Raw genomic sequence first — 21,625 nt, forward strand, 5'->3', positions numbered from 1 at the left:
GGATTTGTGCCCTCGACATTTCTTCGCTTTGTGCCGTGAACTTTTAAATGCGCACTTGTGCAGCGCTGCGCACTGTGACTCCATGTTGCATTAAGCACATCATTCTGCACCCGCGATGCGCATACGCGCTTTGTTCCGCTCTGTTTTGAAGCGTATCATATTATCATGGTTTGTGCACATTTGTTTTTATTAACATGTTTAGATTTAATTAAATTACTGTGCAGATTTTTTCAAAAATTACTTTTTGCTGCTGATTTATACACTCACTAAGTTTAATAAACAAATTGTCATAGCTGAAAAAAAAAAGTAGGAAAAAATCCAAATCCAGGCACTCAGTGGATACAAAAAGTAATACAAATTGTCATAGCTATTGAATATATTTATTTAATATTTAAAGGTGTTAACTGTAATCTTACACTGCAAAATGATAACTTACAAAGGATTAAATTCATCACAATTATTTAATGAATGAAGCACAAAGCCCTAAAACAGAAAATTAATCGGCATAATCGCCAAAGCCCTAACACAGACAATTAACCGCATAACCGCAATTATTTTTTAGACAATTAATCGTCAGCCAAATTTCATAATCGTGACAGGCCTACCGACAATGCCCATCCTTGTTATAGATTAAATATGGAAGTAAACGGTGCCAGGTCCAGAAGTAAGGGCATTAAAGGTGAATATGATGGATCGTCAGATAGGCACAACTGTGACAGGTCATCGTTAGGATGACTAATTTAATGACAACAGATCGCCAGGTAGACGTGTACCGGTGACAGGTCGAGTTGCAGGCACACATACAGTTTAATGGTATCCTGCCACAGAAAGATTTTTGCCAGTTGAGTTGAGTTATCTTCACCTGTACGAGTGAAAACCAGTAGCATAAGTCGCTTTGGTGTGACGTCAACTTCCCTCTTCGATTGATTGTCTAAAGGAGGAGCTGTCAATCTAGAACTAGTGGACCAATGGTGATGCTTAAACCCACCCTAATTTACATTAAACTCGAACTGCAACATTTGGAAAAGCAAGCGCAGAACATGGAAAGAAGAGCGAAGAGAAAAAAGCACAAGCATACAAAAAAATTAAATATGAGCAGAAAATTCAAGAGAGCACAAAGTAGAGAGTAATTAAACCAAGGAAAACATCATTTTAAAGAAAACATGAATGTAGACTGTATTATAAACCTGCACATGTAGCACTTAACTGTATTTTCTTTTTCAAAATAATTCTAATCATATTTCAAGCTATTCAAAACCATAATAGCGAACAGTGCGCATCTGAAGTGTCTCAGCTGAAGTAAATAATCCATTATTTATCGGTCAAATTTTCAAGTTTTCAAACGATAACATTAAAAATGAACATATATCAGCCGAAACCGACATGGTGGCCGATATAGCATATTGTGCATCCCTAGTCCCTAATCATTTCATAACTGCCTAGTCATTGCCATTTTTAAATTTTATTTGAATTAAAATAACACTAATGTTACCTTTTTATAGATCTGGTCATAATTGGTCATAATTTATTTAAACAGGCTGTTACTTTTTTGTTATGTCTATCTATTTTACCAGTATTATTGCCATATTAAGATAAAATGTTTGCCATATTAAGGTAAAAAATAGAGCGAAAAAGTAATGAGCAGTGTCCAAGCCTGCTGCTTCTTTTTTTTTTCTCTCTCCCTTCTGCACACAACCACCTTCCTTTCTGTTTCTCCCTGTAAAGAACGGCTTGCTGTGATGTGCAGAGTTTGTAAGTGAACTTGTTTGCCGTTAGCTTAGCGACTGTGCTGTGCTAACGGATTGTGATTGTTAGCATTATCATGATGCTAACAAAGCTCTGTTAATTCTGTCTGCTCAAACACGCTTGGCTTGAGTTTCACCCTCTATCTCCATTCAGTGTACGTGCATGCTGCTGTAACACAGCCGACGAGAGGTTATAATAAGCCTAAATGAAGATTTTATGTGAAACTTCAGCATGTTCTTGGCTATTTAGTTCAGTATTTAGTTATCTGCATTGTCCATTATTATGGTAAAAAATCATTGTATGTCACTGATTCTTGAGATAAGGGACAAAACATGTCCTACACACAACATGAAAAAATAATAATAGTCTAAATAAAAGTAATTAAGTTACATCTGAAGGAAATCTATATACTCAGGGCATTCATTGCTTATATTTTAAAATATTTTTGTTTAGTATTATTTTAAAGGCATGCTCCATACTTGGAAGATGCATGCAATGTTACACATTGTGTTACATGTCACAATGTATAACTGCCAAACAAAGTGTTTAAACATGCAACAAATAAAAAAATATACGCTTAAATTGAAGGGCAGAGATATGTAAGATATCAAACAATACAAAAAGTAAAGCTTGAATTAAATTGTGAATTAGTTGTAAATTAAATCTTATTAAGGCAGCTAAAACTGAGGGGGAAAATACTTCACTGTACAACACATGGTTGAGATGGGAAAAATATTAAATCTTGTCAACTCCCGTCAGGCTTTATGTCTGAAGAGTTGACTTGTAAACTGATAGAGCTGACAAGAGCTCACAACAACTATTTATAAAGTGATATAATATACAGTACTGGTGAAAAGTTTGGAAACATTATTTCTAATGTTTTTGAAAGTAGTCTCTCATGCTCACCAAACCTGCAATAATTTGATAAAAAATATTGTGACATTATTATTATTATTATTATTATTATTATTATTATTGTTTCCAACATAATAACTGAGTATTAAATCTGCATATTAGAATGATTTACCTCTGTACAGATAAAACTTTGCCAATTTATCTGTACAGAGTCACCACGTGGCTACGCGGACGCGATAAATAATTCTGTATTATACATTTTTAAGGCCAGACAAGTAGTTTGTTGAGGGTTGATTTGTAAAGAAGGACTACACGCCTGCGCACATATATATTCAAACGCGCATACCTATGGACTGATGTGCGCATGTGCATGACGTCGGTGTTTGCGCAGAGGTTTGTGCAGAGGTTGCGTAGGTTTGCGCTGAGATAACTGATAATCGTTTGCACCTTGGAACCTATTTCCGGGAGTGCGTTCTCGAGCCACCGGGCACTGTTTTGTGCGAATGGGCGGCCGGAGCGCGTTGATGGTTTTCTGTTAGAATGGTGTCGTGTTAGCGGCCCCTAAGTTAACAACTAATGATCTTCTCAACGGAAGTGCATCGATCAATCAAAACTAACTTTAGCTGGACAATAACTTTATCCTAGAGCTGCTATAAAGCCAAAACCAATTATCACTGTAAAGCTGCTTTGAAACAATTCATATTGTTAAAAGCGCTATATAAATGAAGGTGACTTGACTTGATTTCTATAGGATCATGTGACACCTAAAGGAGTAGTTCACTTTAAAATGAAAATTACCCCATGATTTACTCACCGATATTACTCAGTTATAGTAATAAAGACCCTGAGCCTTCTGAGCTTTATAATGGCACTAGATTGCAACCATTGCAACCATCAGATTAAAGCTCAAAAAAGTGCATTCATCCATTAGAACTCCACACGGCTCCGGGGGTTAATAAAGGCCTTCTGAAGCAAAACAATGTGTTTGTGTAAGAAAAATATTCATATTTAACACGTTACAAAGTAAAATTCTAGCTTCCGGCCAAACAGCCATAAGCAGTCTTCTTGCGTATAAAGTGCAACTTATGACGTTGGAACTAGCGTAGTCCATCATAGCGTAGCGTAAATATCAGCAGTACGTCGCAATACTCGCAGAAGTTGCGCTTTACACTTAAGTCGAATCTGTATGTTCACTTGGCCGGAAGCTAGTTATTTTACTTTAGAAAGTTTTAAATATTAATATTTTTCTTACACAAACTCATCATTTTGCTACAGAAGCCCTTTATTAACCCCCCTGGAGCCGTGTGGAGTTCGTTTATGATGGATGGATGCACTTTTTTGAGCTTCAATCTGATGGTTGCAATCCATCAGATTGATATAATTATATCATAAATTATTATGATATCGCCATTATAATGCTCGGAAGCGTCATGGTGTTTATTAATATAACTCCGATTGTAAGAAGAAAGTCATATACACCTAGGATGGCTTGGGGGTGAGTAAATCATGGGGTAATTTTCATTTTAAAGTGAACTACTCCTTTAAGACTGAAGTAATGGCTGATGAAAATTCAGCTTTGCATCACAGAAATGAATTATATTTTTAAGTATATTAAAAAAGATAACCATTATTTTAATTTGTATTAGTATTTTACAATATTACTGTTTCTGTATTTTTGATCAAATAAATCCAGGTTTGATGAGCATAAGAGACTTCTTTTCAAATTGCAGTTTCCAAACATTTGACTGGTACTGTATATATTTAGCATATGGGGAATTATTCTCATGTTTTTTTCATGATTTTATTTACATATATATTTGGACTGTTTTACATGCCTTATATACATAATATCTTTACATCTACTACAGACATGCGAACAAACACACACCTGTTTGTAAGGACATTTATTGATATAATCCAATCCCTAGCTCATTGCCCTAACCTTAACCATCACAACTAAGTGCCTAACCCTTACCCCAACCTAAAAAACAGCCCTTTAAAGTCAACATGAAATCTTAATTGATTATTCTTTTTTTTAATGGAATATTGCAGTTTTTATTATAAATTATTTATTCATGCTCATCATTTTTTTTTACAACCTGTCACTCACATGAGATCACAGCAAACCGTGATGTACTGTAATGAATTTCCTCAAAGAGAGCAAACATGTCCGATGCCAGTTTAGTCACTGCCACTGCTTAGGCCATGCAGGTCAGGCACAAATAACATTTACATAATTGATGCGGTTTAAATGCTACATATAATTTGGATTCACATTGAGAACATTTTGCCACTACAGGGTGGCACATAATAATGCTTACCATTACAGTAAACCTAACATCAGCTTCTTGTATTTAACCAGTAAGCTGCTGGAGACCCAACATGAGACATACTGTACTGCTAAAAAGTGAAAAGCAAACCACTTCTTAATTTGGGTCTTGTCAATGAGTTGTACTTAAATCTGTTGTAACCTCAGTTGGAATTTCATCAACACTATCAGTATTTGTCAACTCAGCTGGTTTTCAACACTGTCAGATGAAGGTTAATTTGATAGTTTATTCTGAAATAATTCTGCAATTTATTGTGCAAAAATATTAAAACTATTCAACTAGGTGTGTTCGATATCACGATTAAAATGCCTCCACAATCTGCTTTTTGAAGAAATATCGTAGTATCGTGCTACAGTGCATTCTATCAGTTGCAGTTCTGGTGCCTCCGTCTCAACAATGCGACGTGCATTCACAATCACATGTAAAGGCAGAGGTAGAGTTACACTCACAGCACGGGACACTGCAAAAGTTCATTATTTGCATGTGCTTTAAAGCCTTGCCGGTTAAACCAATATTATCTGTCTGCAGTCCCGGAGGCTGCATTTTCAGGACCCCACTTCTAGGACCGCATTTCTAGGACCCTATTTTTTTGTGACAGCGCCACCTACCGACTCGGAGAACCGCAGTCTCAGGAACGCATTTCCAGGACCCTAGTTTTGGAGGACCGAAAAAAGTGCCATCAAGGCAGTATTTCCACCCAGTTTTAACTACATTAGAGTTTTACAGTTTTTTTAAAGTTTTATTACACACAAATACTACTCAAGTAAAATAAACAAGGAATCATGTTATAGTCTTTTCAGTCAGATCGACCACATTTTCAAGTACAGAGGGAAGACAAGGATGACTCTGGGGGTAGATTTAAGATTGTGTTTATTTTATGAAATAATATATAACAACTGAACTTCAACACACACAAAAACAAATTTGTTCATGACATGAACCACATAGACAGAACTTCATGGACAGCATCATCACTGACTCCTAAGAGAGAGAAAGAGAAGTGAATTAAATAAGGAACATTTAGTTGAAAATGTTCTAGTCTCTAATTTTAAATTTCATATTTAAAAGATCTTAGTTACCACACTTAGTGCACACACATATACGATACAAAAATAATGATATCAATCTTCATAACAATTAATGTTCATAATAGCCTACTATTATTGCATACTGTTCAAAGATTTGAAAAAAAAAAAAATGATTTTGATGTTGTGGGAACAAAGGTTCTAGAAACACTCATGTCAATAAAGCCCATCTGAACTGAGAAAAAAAAAAATAGAGAGAGATGCAAGAAATCTGAATAGAAATAACATATTATACATATGATATGTGTTTCTTGAAAAACATTAAGTAAATTTCATATAAATAAATAGACATAAATTAGGCCTAAGCCTAGTACTTAACCAATTTATTTATTTATCTTTTGTCATACTATTGCCTACCCTGAGCTGTGTCCTTGAAAGCACTTCATATACAGTACACAGTAAATGACACAATCTAACACGTGGTATTTTAACAGTCAGTTATTATGATGGCCTCTCTGTTATGTCTGACTATTACAATGTCATATGTCTCAACCAACTTTATAAAACCATGTCAATGAAGAGACTAGCCTACTCATAACATGTAGGCCTATTGTGGGTAACGTTAAACAGACTGACTGAGAGCACGTGACAGTGAAAACATTACAATTATTTTAACTGAATTAAAATGGAAAAACAATGAGTAATTAACAAGCTTTGAGAACGAACATGCTACAGTTTATTGTGCTGTCAACACTGGCTTAGCATGCAACAGTTCCGTTAAATGAATGTGCAAACAATTCATTTTACAGCATTAGAGGCTAATATATGATGGCTATGCATTCAAGACTATTTATTTACCAAATCCCCATCACGTTGGCTACGTTAACTTTCCAATGAAATGCATCACAATTGTTTTTAAAGTTTAACAAATAAAAATGTATTCGCATTTGATACTCACACTCTGATTGTCATCCATCTTCGCTGGTCCTCTAATTCGGTAGGTGGCGTTGTCACTAAAAACCTAGGGTCCTAGAAATGTGGTCCTAAAAGTGGGGTCCTGAAAATGCAGCCTCCGATTTTGCAGGCAGATGCTACTCGGTTAAACATTTCATTCACGTGCTGATAGGCTGTTGTTACATTCGCTTTTCTGAGCGCATATGCCATACACCCAAAGCTCACAGGCTCTAAAAGCCGGTCAAACAGCGCCTGGTTACTCGAAGTTATCTTTCGAGTCTTATTGCGCTAATACTTTCAAATACACACAAGGTTTAAATAAACACAGTTGGTTATGTCTAAAGTGAAAGCAAACATTTGAGAGAAAATCGAATGCGTGTCATATGCGTGTATGTTAGATGTGTTCACACCGCAATCTTGAGCTTTGCGTCAGCGTTAACTACATTGTCACTACAGCTGCAGACGCGTGAGAGTATTCACACTGGAAGCGTTTGTACAGCGTCACAGCAGCGGCTCCAATGCTACATATAAGTGAGCATTTCTTTACAAAGACAGCTATAAATTTGTTTTTAGAAGTTGGTCATTTATAAAATTGATTAGTCTTAAAAGTTTAAGATGGGGAAGTGTAGACCTACAACATTCGTATGTAAATGGTAAACAACAAAAACAACCAAGCAAACAGCTCCGATCTTGTCTTTTCAGATCATAGTTTCGATATGTTTACAAGACAGCAAACTCAGTGAAAAAAAAAAAAAAAAAAACACACTCGGGTTTGATTTTGGTAGTGCTAACCTATGTGCCTGTCTGTGTATTACATAAACTAAAAGAAAATTTATATATAATCTTTTCTGGCTAGTTTACTTACATTTTTTATAATACACCATACTTTCACCCAAACTGAATAATTAAAAACAAGTTTAAATGAGTAAATCTTCTATAAATATGTATATCAATAAATGAGTCTTCATTTTCTTCATTGTTTTTTGTTGTTTTTTTTTGTTGTTGTTGCCTACTCCAGTTCTTTTAAAAACTCACTAGACATGCTTATTCTGTGCATTTTGAGCACATTTTTGTGAAATCATTTATTTTGTCCATCAAAGTGTGCTTTCACTTTAATTGAGCGTGAGCAGCTGTGAAGTGGGGGTTTCGGCTGCGCTCCTGATTTTGCAACGCTCCTGCTTTACGCTAAAGTGCTGCTCCTGCTCCAGGTGTAAATGCACTAATTGGTTAACATGCACACCGGAAAAAATATACGCTGCTCATGCTTGCAGTGTGAAACAGCCGTTAAAGTGACCGTAGCCTACTACAGCGGTAAAACTCCACTCAGTGATCATGCTGGCACTAGACAAGCTTTGTTTCCAAATGCCACAAGCAAAGATATATCCTGTTAATTGTATAAACTTTTGTAAACCCAGCCAGTATAATCACAATGAACACATCCAAACTGAAATATTTAACATTTATATAAACAACTGCAAAGCATCTAATTTGTAAATAAAGTCATTTACACACTAAATTCAGCATAAACTCTGCATATTTTTAAACTCTCAAGACAGACCCGAACCTCACAGCGATTTGCCGACCGTGTTTTTCGCTTGATATTTGCATAGAGAACTGCCCAACCTTTTGACGCTCTGGGCCGATCTCAGCGCTTTTTCCGGTCCGCTGTCATTCCCACAATGCATTGCGCGAGCGTGAATCTCGACTTCCATAGGAATGAATTGAAAACGCTCACTCTGCTCCGCTCACTCCACGCCAGTGGACACTCACCGTAATAGTAAACATGCTGCCGCTTGTCCTTAAAGGGATAGTTCGCCCAAAATGAAAATTCTGGCCAACATTATGAAGCTGCAGACTCGGAGCCTGCATCTACAGTCCCGCACCCAGAGTCCCGCATTCTCAGACCCCTCGTTTTTCGAGACAGCGCCTCCTGCTGTTCGGAAGATCGTATAACACCCTTATCCAAATGCCATTGAAAACATTAGGATGCAATATTACGGTCTCTTTTTATTTAAAGTTATCCAAATAAATATTTGCGTTCCCTGCTTAATGCATGTGCCAATTGTGTCATTGTGTTTTCAAACTAACTAATTACCCAGTATTTATTTTTTTAACGTGGGTGTAATTGAAAGAAAATTACTGATGTAAGGGATACAAATACAGATTGAACTATCTTCTGAAAAATATTATGTGATATTATATTGCTACAATGTTTTAGTTTGTTTTTGTACAATGTTTCAAATTCCATTTTTTCTTTCAGTTCAACCTATAATGGTCTAATTAACATTATACCATGCTAACATTACAAAACCTGTTTTTTGATATTTTGAATGTGAAGCAAAGCTCAAATAATAGACAAAACACCAATAATAAACAATTCTGTACTTTATCTAACAATCACCTTGATCACCGTCATCTTGCTGTAAACAGGAGAAAGCAAAGAAAAAAGGAAGAAAGAATTGTGTTAGTGACTTTACTTTTCATCTTCAATTGCATTAAAAAAAACTACTCATTTATAAGTCGCTTTGGATAAAAGCGTCTGCTAAATGAATAAATGTAAAATGTAATGTAAATGCATAAGGTAAAATAATTACTTTCTGGTATAGGCAAATGTTGCTTATTCTCTCATTCTTTTTGCAATCACCCTGTCAAATTCCTCAACTTCACTAAAATAAAAGATGTCAAAATTGACGTTGTCAAAAATATTGTGTGATAATAAATAATATTTGTATTGTTTTATTATTATAAATGGCTGGCAACAACTTCATATCACAGTTAAATTAATATTGATCAATTTTAATACTTACGTTTTATAAGAACTAATTTAAGTAGTCAACATAAATTATATAAAGTAAAATAATTACCGGCATTAATTAATTCAATTTATAGTTTTAGGAGAAAAGGTCCGATAATTAAAAAAAGGTAAAAAGGTAAATCTGATTAAATAATTAATGATGACATTCTTTGATATTAACACACTTAATGTATTTAATTGGTCTACTTTAATGTCAACTAAATTTAATCAAATTTTTACAATGGCTTGTCTACAAAAAGTCCAAGGTTAAAGGCTAACGTTAGCTATCAAAATATTTTCGGGGGGAAAAAGGCGAAAAAACATACATTAACGGCTCAAATTTTGTTACAAACTATCTTCACAAATATTAACTATTCATATGTTGGTGTATCGATGAGCTATAAAGTAGTTTGATTAAAAAAGAAATCATTGAATAAAATTGACGATACTCACGTTTCGGCTTAAGTTCTTCAAATGTTTATCCGATCCAATTTGATAGGAGGCGCTGTCTCGAAAAACGAGGGGTCTGAGAATGCGGGACTCTGGGTGCGGGACTGTAGATGCAGCAGGCTCCGAGTCTACAGCTTCATACTACTCCCTTATTTACTCACTCTAATGTTGTTTCAACCCTGTATTCATTTCTTTCTTGTGCTGAACACAAAAGAAGACATTTTAAAGAACGTGTCTATCCAAACAGTTGCTGGTCCCCATTGACTTCCATAGTAGTAAAAAATATACTATGGAAGTCAATGAGGACCAGCAACTGTTTGGTTACCCACATTCTTCAAAATATTTTTTATTTTCAACTGAGGAAAGAAACTTATTCGGGTTTAAAACAACTTGAGAGAATAAATTATGACAATTAGTCATAAAAGACAATCCCTTAATGTTAATACAACAAAGAGAAAATCACTCACTGCTCTTGACTGAGAACTTTAATAGTAGCGTTTATAAGAATCAGTTTATAATTTATACAGTGAAGTCTATATACGCGCTTTATTTTTATATTTGTTCATTTAATTTTTTTTTCTTGAATGCTACTGTTAAAAACACCTACTGTTGCTGAAAAAATAAAACAGTTTATTTCATTTGTATATTATGTTGTGTGTATATATAATGTGTATCTTTGTTCTTATTTTTTAATAACAAAGAAAATAATGACAAAGGTTTTTATCTTTGCCAAAGTGGCCTAAATGTCTGCCATTCTTTATTATTTTATATTTTGTTACATTGTAAGTCTTTGTTTTTAAGATGGGGACATTAGTGTGGCTGTCACTTGCAAAATAGATTTTCCTGAAAAAAATCATGATGATATTTTTGATATGTCTTATTTACCTAAGAACATTGGTTATATAAGCTAAATATTAAAAAGGAGGGAAGAGAATTAAGGAATTTATTAACTGGATTGTTCATAATAGTGAATACTGAACACCATTATTGTATAATTGATGGATAAAATTAAAATAGCATGCTTTTTAGTGCATCTGACTGAGTTGTTGTCTGACGGACACGAATTAAGTTGTGAAGTGAATAAATGCACATTTTTAGAAAAACATTTTCATAAAAACCTGTTCCATTACATGGTCCATTTTCGGAGACTTTTGTTTTGTCCCTTATCGCAAGAATCGGTGACTTGATTTTTATAGAACGTCAGGCCCTGTTCACACCAAGTCATATACCTTTACATGGCACTGTATAATGTAAAACTGGCAGCAAATAATCAGAGAAAAGATGTGATATAGCAAAGAATTTTATTATACTTGCCTTATATCATGTCTGCTGCATATGAATATTAATAGTAGTATTAACTTGGACTACTTATTACCAAAATACCTTGGTATTCCTGTATTACAGTACTATTAAGTCACACAATTTTTATTATTCCCATAGTTCCGTTCCAGAAGACTGACAACATTTCAGTTGTTGTGGTGGGTTGTATTTTGCACTGAAGCATGTGAATGACGGGAGTGCATTTTGATTTAATTTAGGCATGCAAATTTATTTATTTGTTGTTTCAGAAAATTAAGATTTACATTGTCTAGATAGTTTTTGCGCAAGTTTGTTTGCAAACTTTTGTGTCAATTATTGCAACAAGCCTTTAAGGGTTAGTTCACACAAAAATTATAATTCTGTCATCATTTACTCATGTTGTTCCAAACCTGTAAGACTTTTGTTCATCTTCCGAACACAAATGCAGATCAGATTTGATTTAGATCTGTTCCTCCATTAACATTCTACGCAACTAACACTTTGACGCTTTATAAAGAGATTGTAAAACTAATCCATATGAATTGAGTGGTTTAGTCCAAATTTTCTGAAAATACACAATCGCATTATATGATGAAAAGACAGAATTTTGGCTTTAATTCACATATAAACATTTATCAACACACATATCAGTAATAGGAAACATCTGTTACTGTTGTAACCCTCGTTCCCTGATGGAGGGAATGGAGACGTTGTGTCAAATTACCAACACTAAGGATCGCTCTTGGGAGACCCAGACACCTCTGACGTTTTGAGAATTTTTTTTATGTAAAATAACGATAAATTACTGGCAGCACAGACTCCAGAAATCTACTGTAATTCGAGAGTATTCATACTGTGAAACTGCATTACAGCGTATTACTGTAAAAACTAAATACTATTTTTCTGTTTTTTTCAATTTACAGTAAAATACTGGCAGCAGAGGTGCCAGCAATATACTGTAATTCTATGGTATTAATACTGTGAAATTAATTTACAGCCGTTTACTGTAAAAATAAAAATGCATGCAATACATTCTAATATTAGCCAGTCGTCAAGGCAGTTGAGGAAGTGAATGCTTGCTTCCCTCAAGAGGGCAAAGGCAGCGTCTGCGACTTTGGTAAAAATGCAAGTAGACAGGGACAACCCGAAGGGGAGGACCTTGTACTGATATGCCTGCCCTTTGAAGGCGAAACGTAGAAACGCTCTGTGCCGAGGAAGGATTGAGACATGATATTAATTTTATACTCTGCCTGTAAGAGTATACTCTTTTGTTTGACTACTTTCCTAACTGCATGTCCTGCTTAAGCTCTGGGTGTTTGACTGGACATGAACAGATAAAACCGATTAAAAATTTGATTAATCAAATGAACATTTCCTTTGAAACCTTTTTTTAAATTTATTTTTTATTTACAGAATTTTATTTACAGTCTTCAGGCTTATTAATTTCTCACATTCTACTTTACTCTGTTCTAATCTCAGGGGCTCAATGACCAGCCTGGAATCTAGCCACAGTGGTTTCTCTCAGCTCAGCGCCGCCACCACATCCTCCAGCCAATCACAGTCCAGCTCCATGATCTCCAGGTAGAATGGAAAGATGTTTAGGCTATATAATGTTATATAAGTGCAGGACTCGATTCTCAATCAACCCCATTACTACTCTTCCTCTGTCATCTATCCCAACACTGTATCACATATGTCAAGGATCTAAAGCATGCTTCCACAACTAAAAAGAGTATAAAAGATATCCGTCTCAAAGGATTCTGGTGACTGTAGTTGTTTTTAAAGGGCTTGAATCTGCTTTGCCATAGCTCTCAGCTGGGCTGCAGGTCAGTTTATAGTCTGATTGTGCTTTGTTTGTGTCCAAAAGAGGTCACTCATTATCATGCATTTCTACATTTCCCATGGACCACATGCTGAACTAAGCAATACATGTTCTCAAATTGGAAAGAGCCTGAAATTAAGTAACTGAATGTCTGCATATGCTCCCCACACACATCTCAAATACTGCACATACCTACATAAATGCACTTAGTTCTGCCATATCACTTGGAGCTCACCCTCTTGGTGAATTGTTTTTAGGTCAGTGGGTGAGCTGCTGCAATAACTTAGAACAATTTGTACTATTTGAATTTGTATTTATCGTAAAATGTTTTTGGATACTGTATTAAGTCTTCTTAGGTGCTACAAGCTTGTTTCCTCATTGTTAGTGTGTGGCTAGACTTGCAGTTTGAACACAGCAAAATGTTTAGTGAAATAGTCACAGTACTGCTTTTGTGCATTACTACTAGTGTTGGCTTCAATTCTGACTTGGTGAAATTACCTTGATATCGAACCTCAGACTCGCTGCTGATCAGTTCCTATGCAGTCAGCCAATCAGTGTTTGGAATGGTCATTCATATTAATAGGTAAAAAAAATTTTTTGAATGACAGCTTTCTTAGAAGAGAGGCAGTGTACATTTTGTAGTGGACAAAATGTAGTGGATAAAAACATTTTATCATTGCTTCAACAGAATGTCTTGTTACATACAAGGGTCTTGAATCCAAGTTTTTTTTATGGTTTATTACAGAAGGTGAAGGAAATGCGTTGTTTTCTTTTTGTTTGTATTTTGCCTCTTTAGCTTGATAGTTTCTGTTAGTAAAGACAAGGAGTGAAGCATGCTCTGTAAAGGCTTAAATAACTTGCTTATTTGTTCAGGTTAAAATATAAATAAGAATTTTAAACAAAATGTAACCGTATTTTAGCCGAGAGCATGTCCATTAATCCAGGTGACTTTTTAACAGATTGGACACCATGAACAACAAACTGATTTCTCCTGCTTACTTTCCTGAGAGAATATGTGTGCATTGTGAGGTTTACCTGAGGACAGTGGATGTACACGCTCACATTTAACTTGCCCTAATTGCTTGAATGATGCCATAGCCCAATAGTCTGAAGAATACTCCCTGTCCTCCATTTCTCAGACTTATCAGTTCTGGTCTCATGGACAGAACACTTTAGGGAAAAATAGATTGTTACTCTGAACAACAGCTAGTTTTTACATGTCGCTCCTAGAATATTGATCATAATATAGTATATTTACAATTACAATGCATTAGTGTTGTGGAAATCTTCTCTAAAAATAACACATAGTAAGAGTAAGAACAAGGAGGAACAAGTAATAGTTTTTGTTTGATGGTTAAAAAATGATATTGTCAACAACAACAAAAAGTTATTTTCCAACTGTTGACTTCCACTGAGCTACCACCCCTTGAAACGTCTAAACACCCCATGAAGCACATATTCTGAACCATGTGTAATAAAGTCCCTTTATTTGTCTACAAGCTGCCAGTCAGGTAGGAGTTTCAGGGCTTACTGTTCAGAATTTAATGGTGTTTAACCATGCACAGGTTAGTACACTTGTTTTATGCTTTAGTATTTAGGGAAAAAAGTGAGAGATTCTATTTACAGTACAGTTTTTAAAATTGATGCTTTAATAATACAAAAATTGACATAAGACCCTTGTATCAAGTGTAACTATGTAATACTTTACTGTGAAGAGAGTTCTATGTGATTTGTATGAACGTGTGGTTGTTTTTCCCCTCCTTCACTTACCTGTTTCAGCAGTATGTCAGTGCTAATTTGTATGCCATTTTAAATTGTGTGTCTGACTGTTAGCTAGATGAGACCCCTAATATTGTGATATGCAAGCATCTGCACAGTAAATGTATAAGGGCCACTGGTGTCCAAAAAAAAAATCTTGCACACACACACACCCACACACCCACACCTCAACACACACTTGCTGTCTTCCTTATCCACCTGCCTTCAACTAAACGTGTGTTTGTGAGAAGTAAATTCACACCCACCCAACGTTCCGCAAACAAACATTGACATTCTCATTGTGTAAATTGAGCTTTGAATATTTAGAAAAATAATCAACCAGCTGAACTAAATGAATGTGAGTCTCAGCTTTTCTATGTAGTGATAATGCTTAGCTTAAAAACACCAACATGCATTGTTTGAATATCTCTTTATGGGGTCTCATCTGTGTTTGAGGGCTATTAACTATTTGTTTCTGTCTGTTTTCTCCCTCTGTGTGTATTCTCCTTTATTGTAAAATGTTACATATCTGTTTTTTCTCTGACAAATTCTGTATTTGAACAAATTTGATTAATATAGAAATATAGCGCCTTTACATTTTTTGAAGTTATTAAACTTGAATTAAAGAGATGCTTATGCTGGTCCTCCTTTGTGTGTGTGTGTGTGTGTGTGTGTGTGTGTGTGTGTGTGTGTGTGTGTGTGTGTGTGTGTGTGTGTGTGTGTGTGTGTGTGTGTGTGTGTGTGTGTGTGTGTGTGTGTGTGTGTGTGTGTGTGTGTGTGTCTGTGTGTGTGTGTGTGATTTGTGTCTATTGACTGGTTTGAGTTTAGGGATAAGGTTATAATTAAGTTAAGGATGGGTTTAGGGTAGGGGTTTGGGTTAGGCAATGTATGAATGTACAAGAGTTTGTGTGCAGTGTGTGAGAATACATACATTAACCAATAAAGTGGTAAGGAATGACAAAAATGTTTACCTGGGAGGTCACAATTCATCCAGATCCTAACTAAAAGTACTGAATAACTGTTTCAATTCAAACAAGGAAATCAACATTTTAATCTAAATGAGTTCAGGAACAATCACAGGCATAAGCAAAATCACTTTGCAACTTTAGCAGAAAGCACAACAAAAAAATTCAACCTCAATTAAGAAATATACTTGAAAACAGGTGTACTTGATATACTTGAAAACAGGTTCCAGGTGTCTTAAATAGTACCTTTTCTTTGGAGACAGACTTCTGTTATTACATAATGAAGTATCTTTCAGAATATAGTTTCTAATCTGTAAATAACGGAAAAGGTCCTGCTTTAAGGAGAGACACCCTAGATCAGGGGTGCCCAATCCTGCTCCTGCCGATCGACTGTCCTGCACAGTTCAGGTGGAGGGTGGGGGGACGGGATGAGGAGGAGGGAGGGACGGGATGAGGAGGAGGGAGGGTCGAGCTAGCCTCCGTTTTGTTTGACAATACTTTGAACGTCAACAAGAAGTGACGTCACCCAACATCGCTTAGAGCACCTTTAAATTGAAGGATCTGTTCTGATTGTGTTGGAAAGCACAAAAAGCACCTGTGACAGTGGGCACCCCTCCCTAGTCCCTCTGTGTAAAGAGAAGCTTGCTGATCTGGAACTATTTGTAAGAACAAAAGCTTTGGGTTCTTCATAACACCCTAACACATCTGATAAAAGAATCGCCTAAATTAAATTCCTCCAAAACAAAAAATAAATATGACCACTCCACTAATTATTCTCTAATATAACTGAAGTTCTAGAATCTCTCCAAACATGGGTTACATCCATCTGCATGATTTTATGATTAGTCTAAACCATTATTAGGTATGATATCAGGTGCTTTAGGGAGTTGTGGCCAGGTTTATCTTGGATAGTCCACCTTCATGATTCAGTATGAGAGACTTGCGGTCCATATAAGCTGCATGCTCTGCATACCCAAGCCATTTGTGGACTTGCTAATTAACATTAACACTATAAATTACTGTAAATTCCCTTGTTTGAGGTGTACCATAAAGCTTACACGATAAAATGTTGGCAATTATACGTATGTAACTCTCTGTCATTTATTTATGTGCCAAACGACGGTAATTTTCTTCAAATCTGCCACTCACTGATAGTTCCGGGTATGCGGATCCACAGCAGCTTTGCCGCGTACACTCTGTTGTTATGCATCGTCATCACTGTCCAGCGTTCTCATTGGTTTGCTGGCATATGGGGAATTTAATGCGCAGGGTAAGCTGTCCACGAATCGCTCGCCCAAGAAGAAAAATGTGCTGCTGCTGCCAGATCCCGATCACAAAAATCACATTGTATTTGATATAAAACTAAATAGACTCAATCAAGTGGAAAAAAAAGTGATTACTGAAATATTTTCTTCTTTTTTTTGCATATTTTGTCCCTTTCGCACGTCGCGCCCAAGGGGGTAAAACAGCACCCGGAAAGCGTACCTTGCCTGGGGGCCGCCATTGGTTAGCAAGCCATCACCTGCTGTTTAGCAATACCATTGACTCCCAATCATTTTGGCGTCACTTTGACAGCGAATAACTTTACATCTGAGGCGTTTAAAGACTCTATTTATCCATTGTTTATTTCTAAAGAAACACGACAATGTATAAAAGGTTCCATTACCTTGTATCTTACGTTGTGGCCCGGTAGAAGCAGTTTTTGTAAAAATAGGCTAACGATTGCGTCATAACCACGCGACTCTCTGTCGCACGGTAGAGAAATTACCGTAGAGACTGGAGGAGAAGCTCGCAGGCAATCGGGGGGACGTGGAGGCATAAAGTCAAGGGAGAAGTCCATAGAGAGTCATAAAGTTGCTCCTGCTCCTAGCTCATGGACAGCTCCTACTCATGCTCTCCGTCTCTGCAAGATTCGGAAGGGAATACTGTGTTGGGAATACTGTGTTTCAGAATTTTCTGGGAATACTGTGTTGTATTCCTATACAGGTAAATGTAGGCTACTTTCAATTAAGGGTCAAATATATTATGTTGAACTTTAGCTGTGTTGTTATGTCATAATGAGTAAGCATCTAAGCAGCTTACGCGAACGCGAAACCCATCCAACGTATCTACACCAGGTGCATTTTTGACACAAGCGCACCCAGCATATATATATATATATATATATATATATATATATATATATATATATACAGTGAGGAAAATAAGTATTTGAACACCCTGCTATTTTGCAAGTTCTCCCACTTGGAAATCATGGAGGGGTCTGAAATTGTCATCGTAGGTGCATGTCCACTGTGAGAGACATAATCTAAAAAACAAATATCCAGAAATCACAATATATGATTTTTTAACTATTTATTTGTATGATACAGCTGCAAATAAGTATTTGAACACCTGTCTATCAGCTAGAATTCTGACCCTCAAAGACCTGTTAGTCTGCCTTTAAAATGTCCACCTCCACTCCATTTATTATCCTAAATTAGATGCACCTGTTTGAGGTCGTTAGCTGCATAAAGACACCTGTCCACCCCATACAATCAGTAAGAATCCAACTACTAACATGGCCAAGACCAAAGAGCTGTCCAAAGACACTAGAGACAAAATTGTACACCTCCACAAGGCTGGAAAGGGCTACGGGGGAATTGCCAAGCAGCTTGGTGAAAAAAGGTCCACTGTTGGAGCAATCATTAGAAAATGGAAGAAGCTAAACATGACTGTCAATCTCCCTCGGACTGGGGCTCCATGCAAGATCTCACCTCGTGGGGTCTCAATGATCCTAAGAAAGGTGAGAAATCAGCCCAGAACTACACGGGAGGAGCTGGTCAATGACCTGAAAAGAGCTGGGACCACCGTTTCCAAGGTTACTGTTGGTAATACACTAAGACGTCATGGTTTGAAATCATGCATGGCACGGAAGGTTCCCCTGCTTAAACCAGCACATGTCAAGGCCCGTCTTAAGTTTGCCAATGACCATTTGGATGATCCAGAGGAGTCATGGGAGAAAGTCATGTGGTCAGATGAGACCAAAATAGAACTTTTTGGTCATAATTCCACTAAACGTGTTTGGAGGAAGAAGAATGATGAGTACCATCCCAAGAACACCATCCCTACTGTGAAGCATGGGGGTGGTAGCATCATGCTTTGGGGGTGTTTTTCTGCACATGGGACAGGGCGACTGCACTGTATTAAGGAGAGGATGACCGGGGCCATGTATTGCGAGATTTTGGGGAACAACCTCCTTCCCTCAGTTAGAGCATTGAAGATGGGTCGAGGCTGGGTCTTCCAACATGACAATGACCCGAAGCACACAGCCAGGATAACCAAGGAGTGGCTCTGTAAGAAGCATATCAAGGTTCTGGCGTGGCCTAGCCAGTCTCCAGACCTCTGTAATTGCAAACAAAGGCTACTGTACCAAATATTAACATTGATTTTCTCAGGTGTTCAAATACTTATTTGCAGCTGTATCATACAAATAAATAGTTAAAAAATCATACATTGTGATTTCTGGATTTTTTTTTTTTAGATTATGTCTCTCACAGTGGACATGCACCTACGATGACAATTTCAGACCCCTCCATGATTTCTAAGTGGGAGAACTTGCAAAATAGCAGGGTGTTCAAATACCTATTTTCCTCACTGTGTATATATATATATATATATATATATATATATATATATATATATATATATATATATATATTGTTGTGGAAAATTTGCAATTGTCCTGTTACAAGTATTCATTTTTTGTGTGTAGAACACTTCTGTATTGTAATCAACCACACTGGTTTATAATGAAAAACACAGCAATAGTTATTGTAACTTGTTTATTAGGAAAATGGTTTATAAAGAAAAACACTACAATTGTTATTGTAACTTGTTTATTAAGAAAGTGGTTTATAAAGAAAAGAACTGCAATAGTTATTGTAACTTGTTTATTAAGAAAATGGTTTATAAAGAAAAACACCACACTTAATATTTTAAGCATTTATTAAGCATGCTGATAGAATAGAGGAAGAAACGTGTATTAGAAAGAGCTTTACTGGAGAAAGAAGAAAAATGCTAGCATTACCATTGGATTGTGTTGCAGTTGAGGCGCAGGATACAACAAAGAAGAAAAGTCAGAAGGAGGACAAAGAAGCGAAAGGCTTTATATAGACAGGTCCGAAAGGAATTCCCAGAACTCATGACACCTCAAGACTTTGGATTGGATAAATTGTCTGTAAAAGACTAATAAATAATGAGGGGATTTCCAAAGATGAAGGCCTCAAGAATTCAGATGGTCTATAAAAAGCTGAAAGGAGAAGATGAAGGCAGATGCTGATTCTCTGGTGTTGGATGCCATGCCATTAAAGCAGGGGTGGGCAAACTACGGCCCGCAGGCCACATACATGTATGTATGTACACATACAGCCGTTAGGCTGTTTAATCCGGCCCGTCGAGTATTTAAAAAAATGTCTTATGATCGCTTTCATTTAGCCTTTTTCTTGCAATACTTTGCGATATATATATATATATATATATATATATATATATATATATATATATTGCGTTGCATATATTTGACAATCGGAATATCAGATATTTCATGCCATAGCTAACAAATGTAAAAAAGGAAAAATGACATAAAAGCAGATTATCATTCATTCAGCGCTGTTGTGGCTGCGGTGTGTCATGTAACAAGCAATGACGCGTCACCATGGAAACCAAACAGACAGCGTCTGATTGATTATCTCGCATAGACTTGTTGCACGTTAATGTTTTTTCCTTTTTTGGAAACTCACAGAGAAAAAAAATGTTTGGTAACCGCTTGCACACCTGTTTAGTTTTTCCTTTGATTTGTCTGCTATTTAGTTTCTTCCTCTGGATTTGTGAATGTATCCTGACTGATTCCGTTTACTGACCTTTATCGCCCGGCTTTCGACTACGCTCCCCTGTCTGCCATGTAAAGAACCCGGTTTTGTTCATTAAATGGTCTGATCTGCCTTTGCTTTTTGTTTTATTTTATTATTCTTAAAATAAATTAGTATATTCGTTTATTTCGGGGTTTTTTTTTTTTTTCACAAATGTATGACTTTTGGAAGTGCAAATTGATTGCCATATGCAGTTTTAATAAAGTTGAATTAACGTAAGTTAACCTTCTGTCATTTTTACTCTTCTAAGTGTACACTTGCAGGTGTTTTGTTTCTAATTTACTGTTAGGCCCATTAAATAATAATAAGGATAAAAAATATTTAAAAAGCATAGGCTATAATTATCTAACATCTGACTAATTAAAAATTAACCTCAAAACATAACATGCTAAATGGGGGATATTTAGCATAAAAAAATGTATTGTCAGAATCAATGTCGTTTTTTTTTCAGCCCGAAGGAGCGACGTGGGGCCACCCTCCCGTGGACCCACCACCTGCAGGAGGGACCGTAAGGGGCCGGTGCTAAGTGGATCGGGCGGCAGTCGAAGGCGGGGGCCTAGACAACCCGATCCCTGGACGCAGAATCTAGCTCTAGGGACATGGAACGTCACCTCTCTGGCGGGGAAGGAGCCTGAGGCTGTGCGGGAGGTTGAGAGGTTCCGACTAGAGATAGTCGGGATCACCTCTACGCACGGCTTGGGCTCTGGAACCACACTC

At 36.4% G+C, this 21,625-nt stretch overlaps 1 protein-coding gene across 7 annotated transcripts in view; it reads left to right on the forward strand.

Moving 5' to 3' along the window:
• The window catches only part of LOC311091920 (SEC14-like protein 1), a 219,510-nt gene extending 203,846 nt beyond the window's left edge, over window positions 1–15,664 (forward strand). For 3 of the 7 annotated variants that reach the window (XM_084128080.1, XM_084128085.1, XM_084128081.1), the window contains 2 exons: window positions 1,726–1,752; window positions 12,933–15,664. In XM_084128080.1, coding sequence (XP_083984206.1) covers window positions 1,726–1,752; window positions 12,933–13,038 — 133 coding nt within the window. In that variant the 3' untranslated portion in view covers window positions 13,039–15,664. Of the gene's footprint in view, window positions 1–1,725; window positions 1,753–11,594; window positions 11,633–12,932 lie in introns of all 7 variants that reach the window. The other 4 variants (XM_084128082.1, XM_084128086.1, XM_084128083.1 and 1 more) reach the window with 2 other exon arrangements.
• Window positions 15,665–21,625: the final 5,961 nt, after the last annotated feature.

The sequence above is a fragment of the Abramis brama genome (genome assembly GCF_963993115.1).
Source record: "Abramis brama genome assembly, chromosome: 11".
Classification (NCBI taxonomy): Eukaryota; Metazoa; Chordata; class Actinopteri; order Cypriniformes; family Leuciscidae; genus Abramis; species Abramis brama.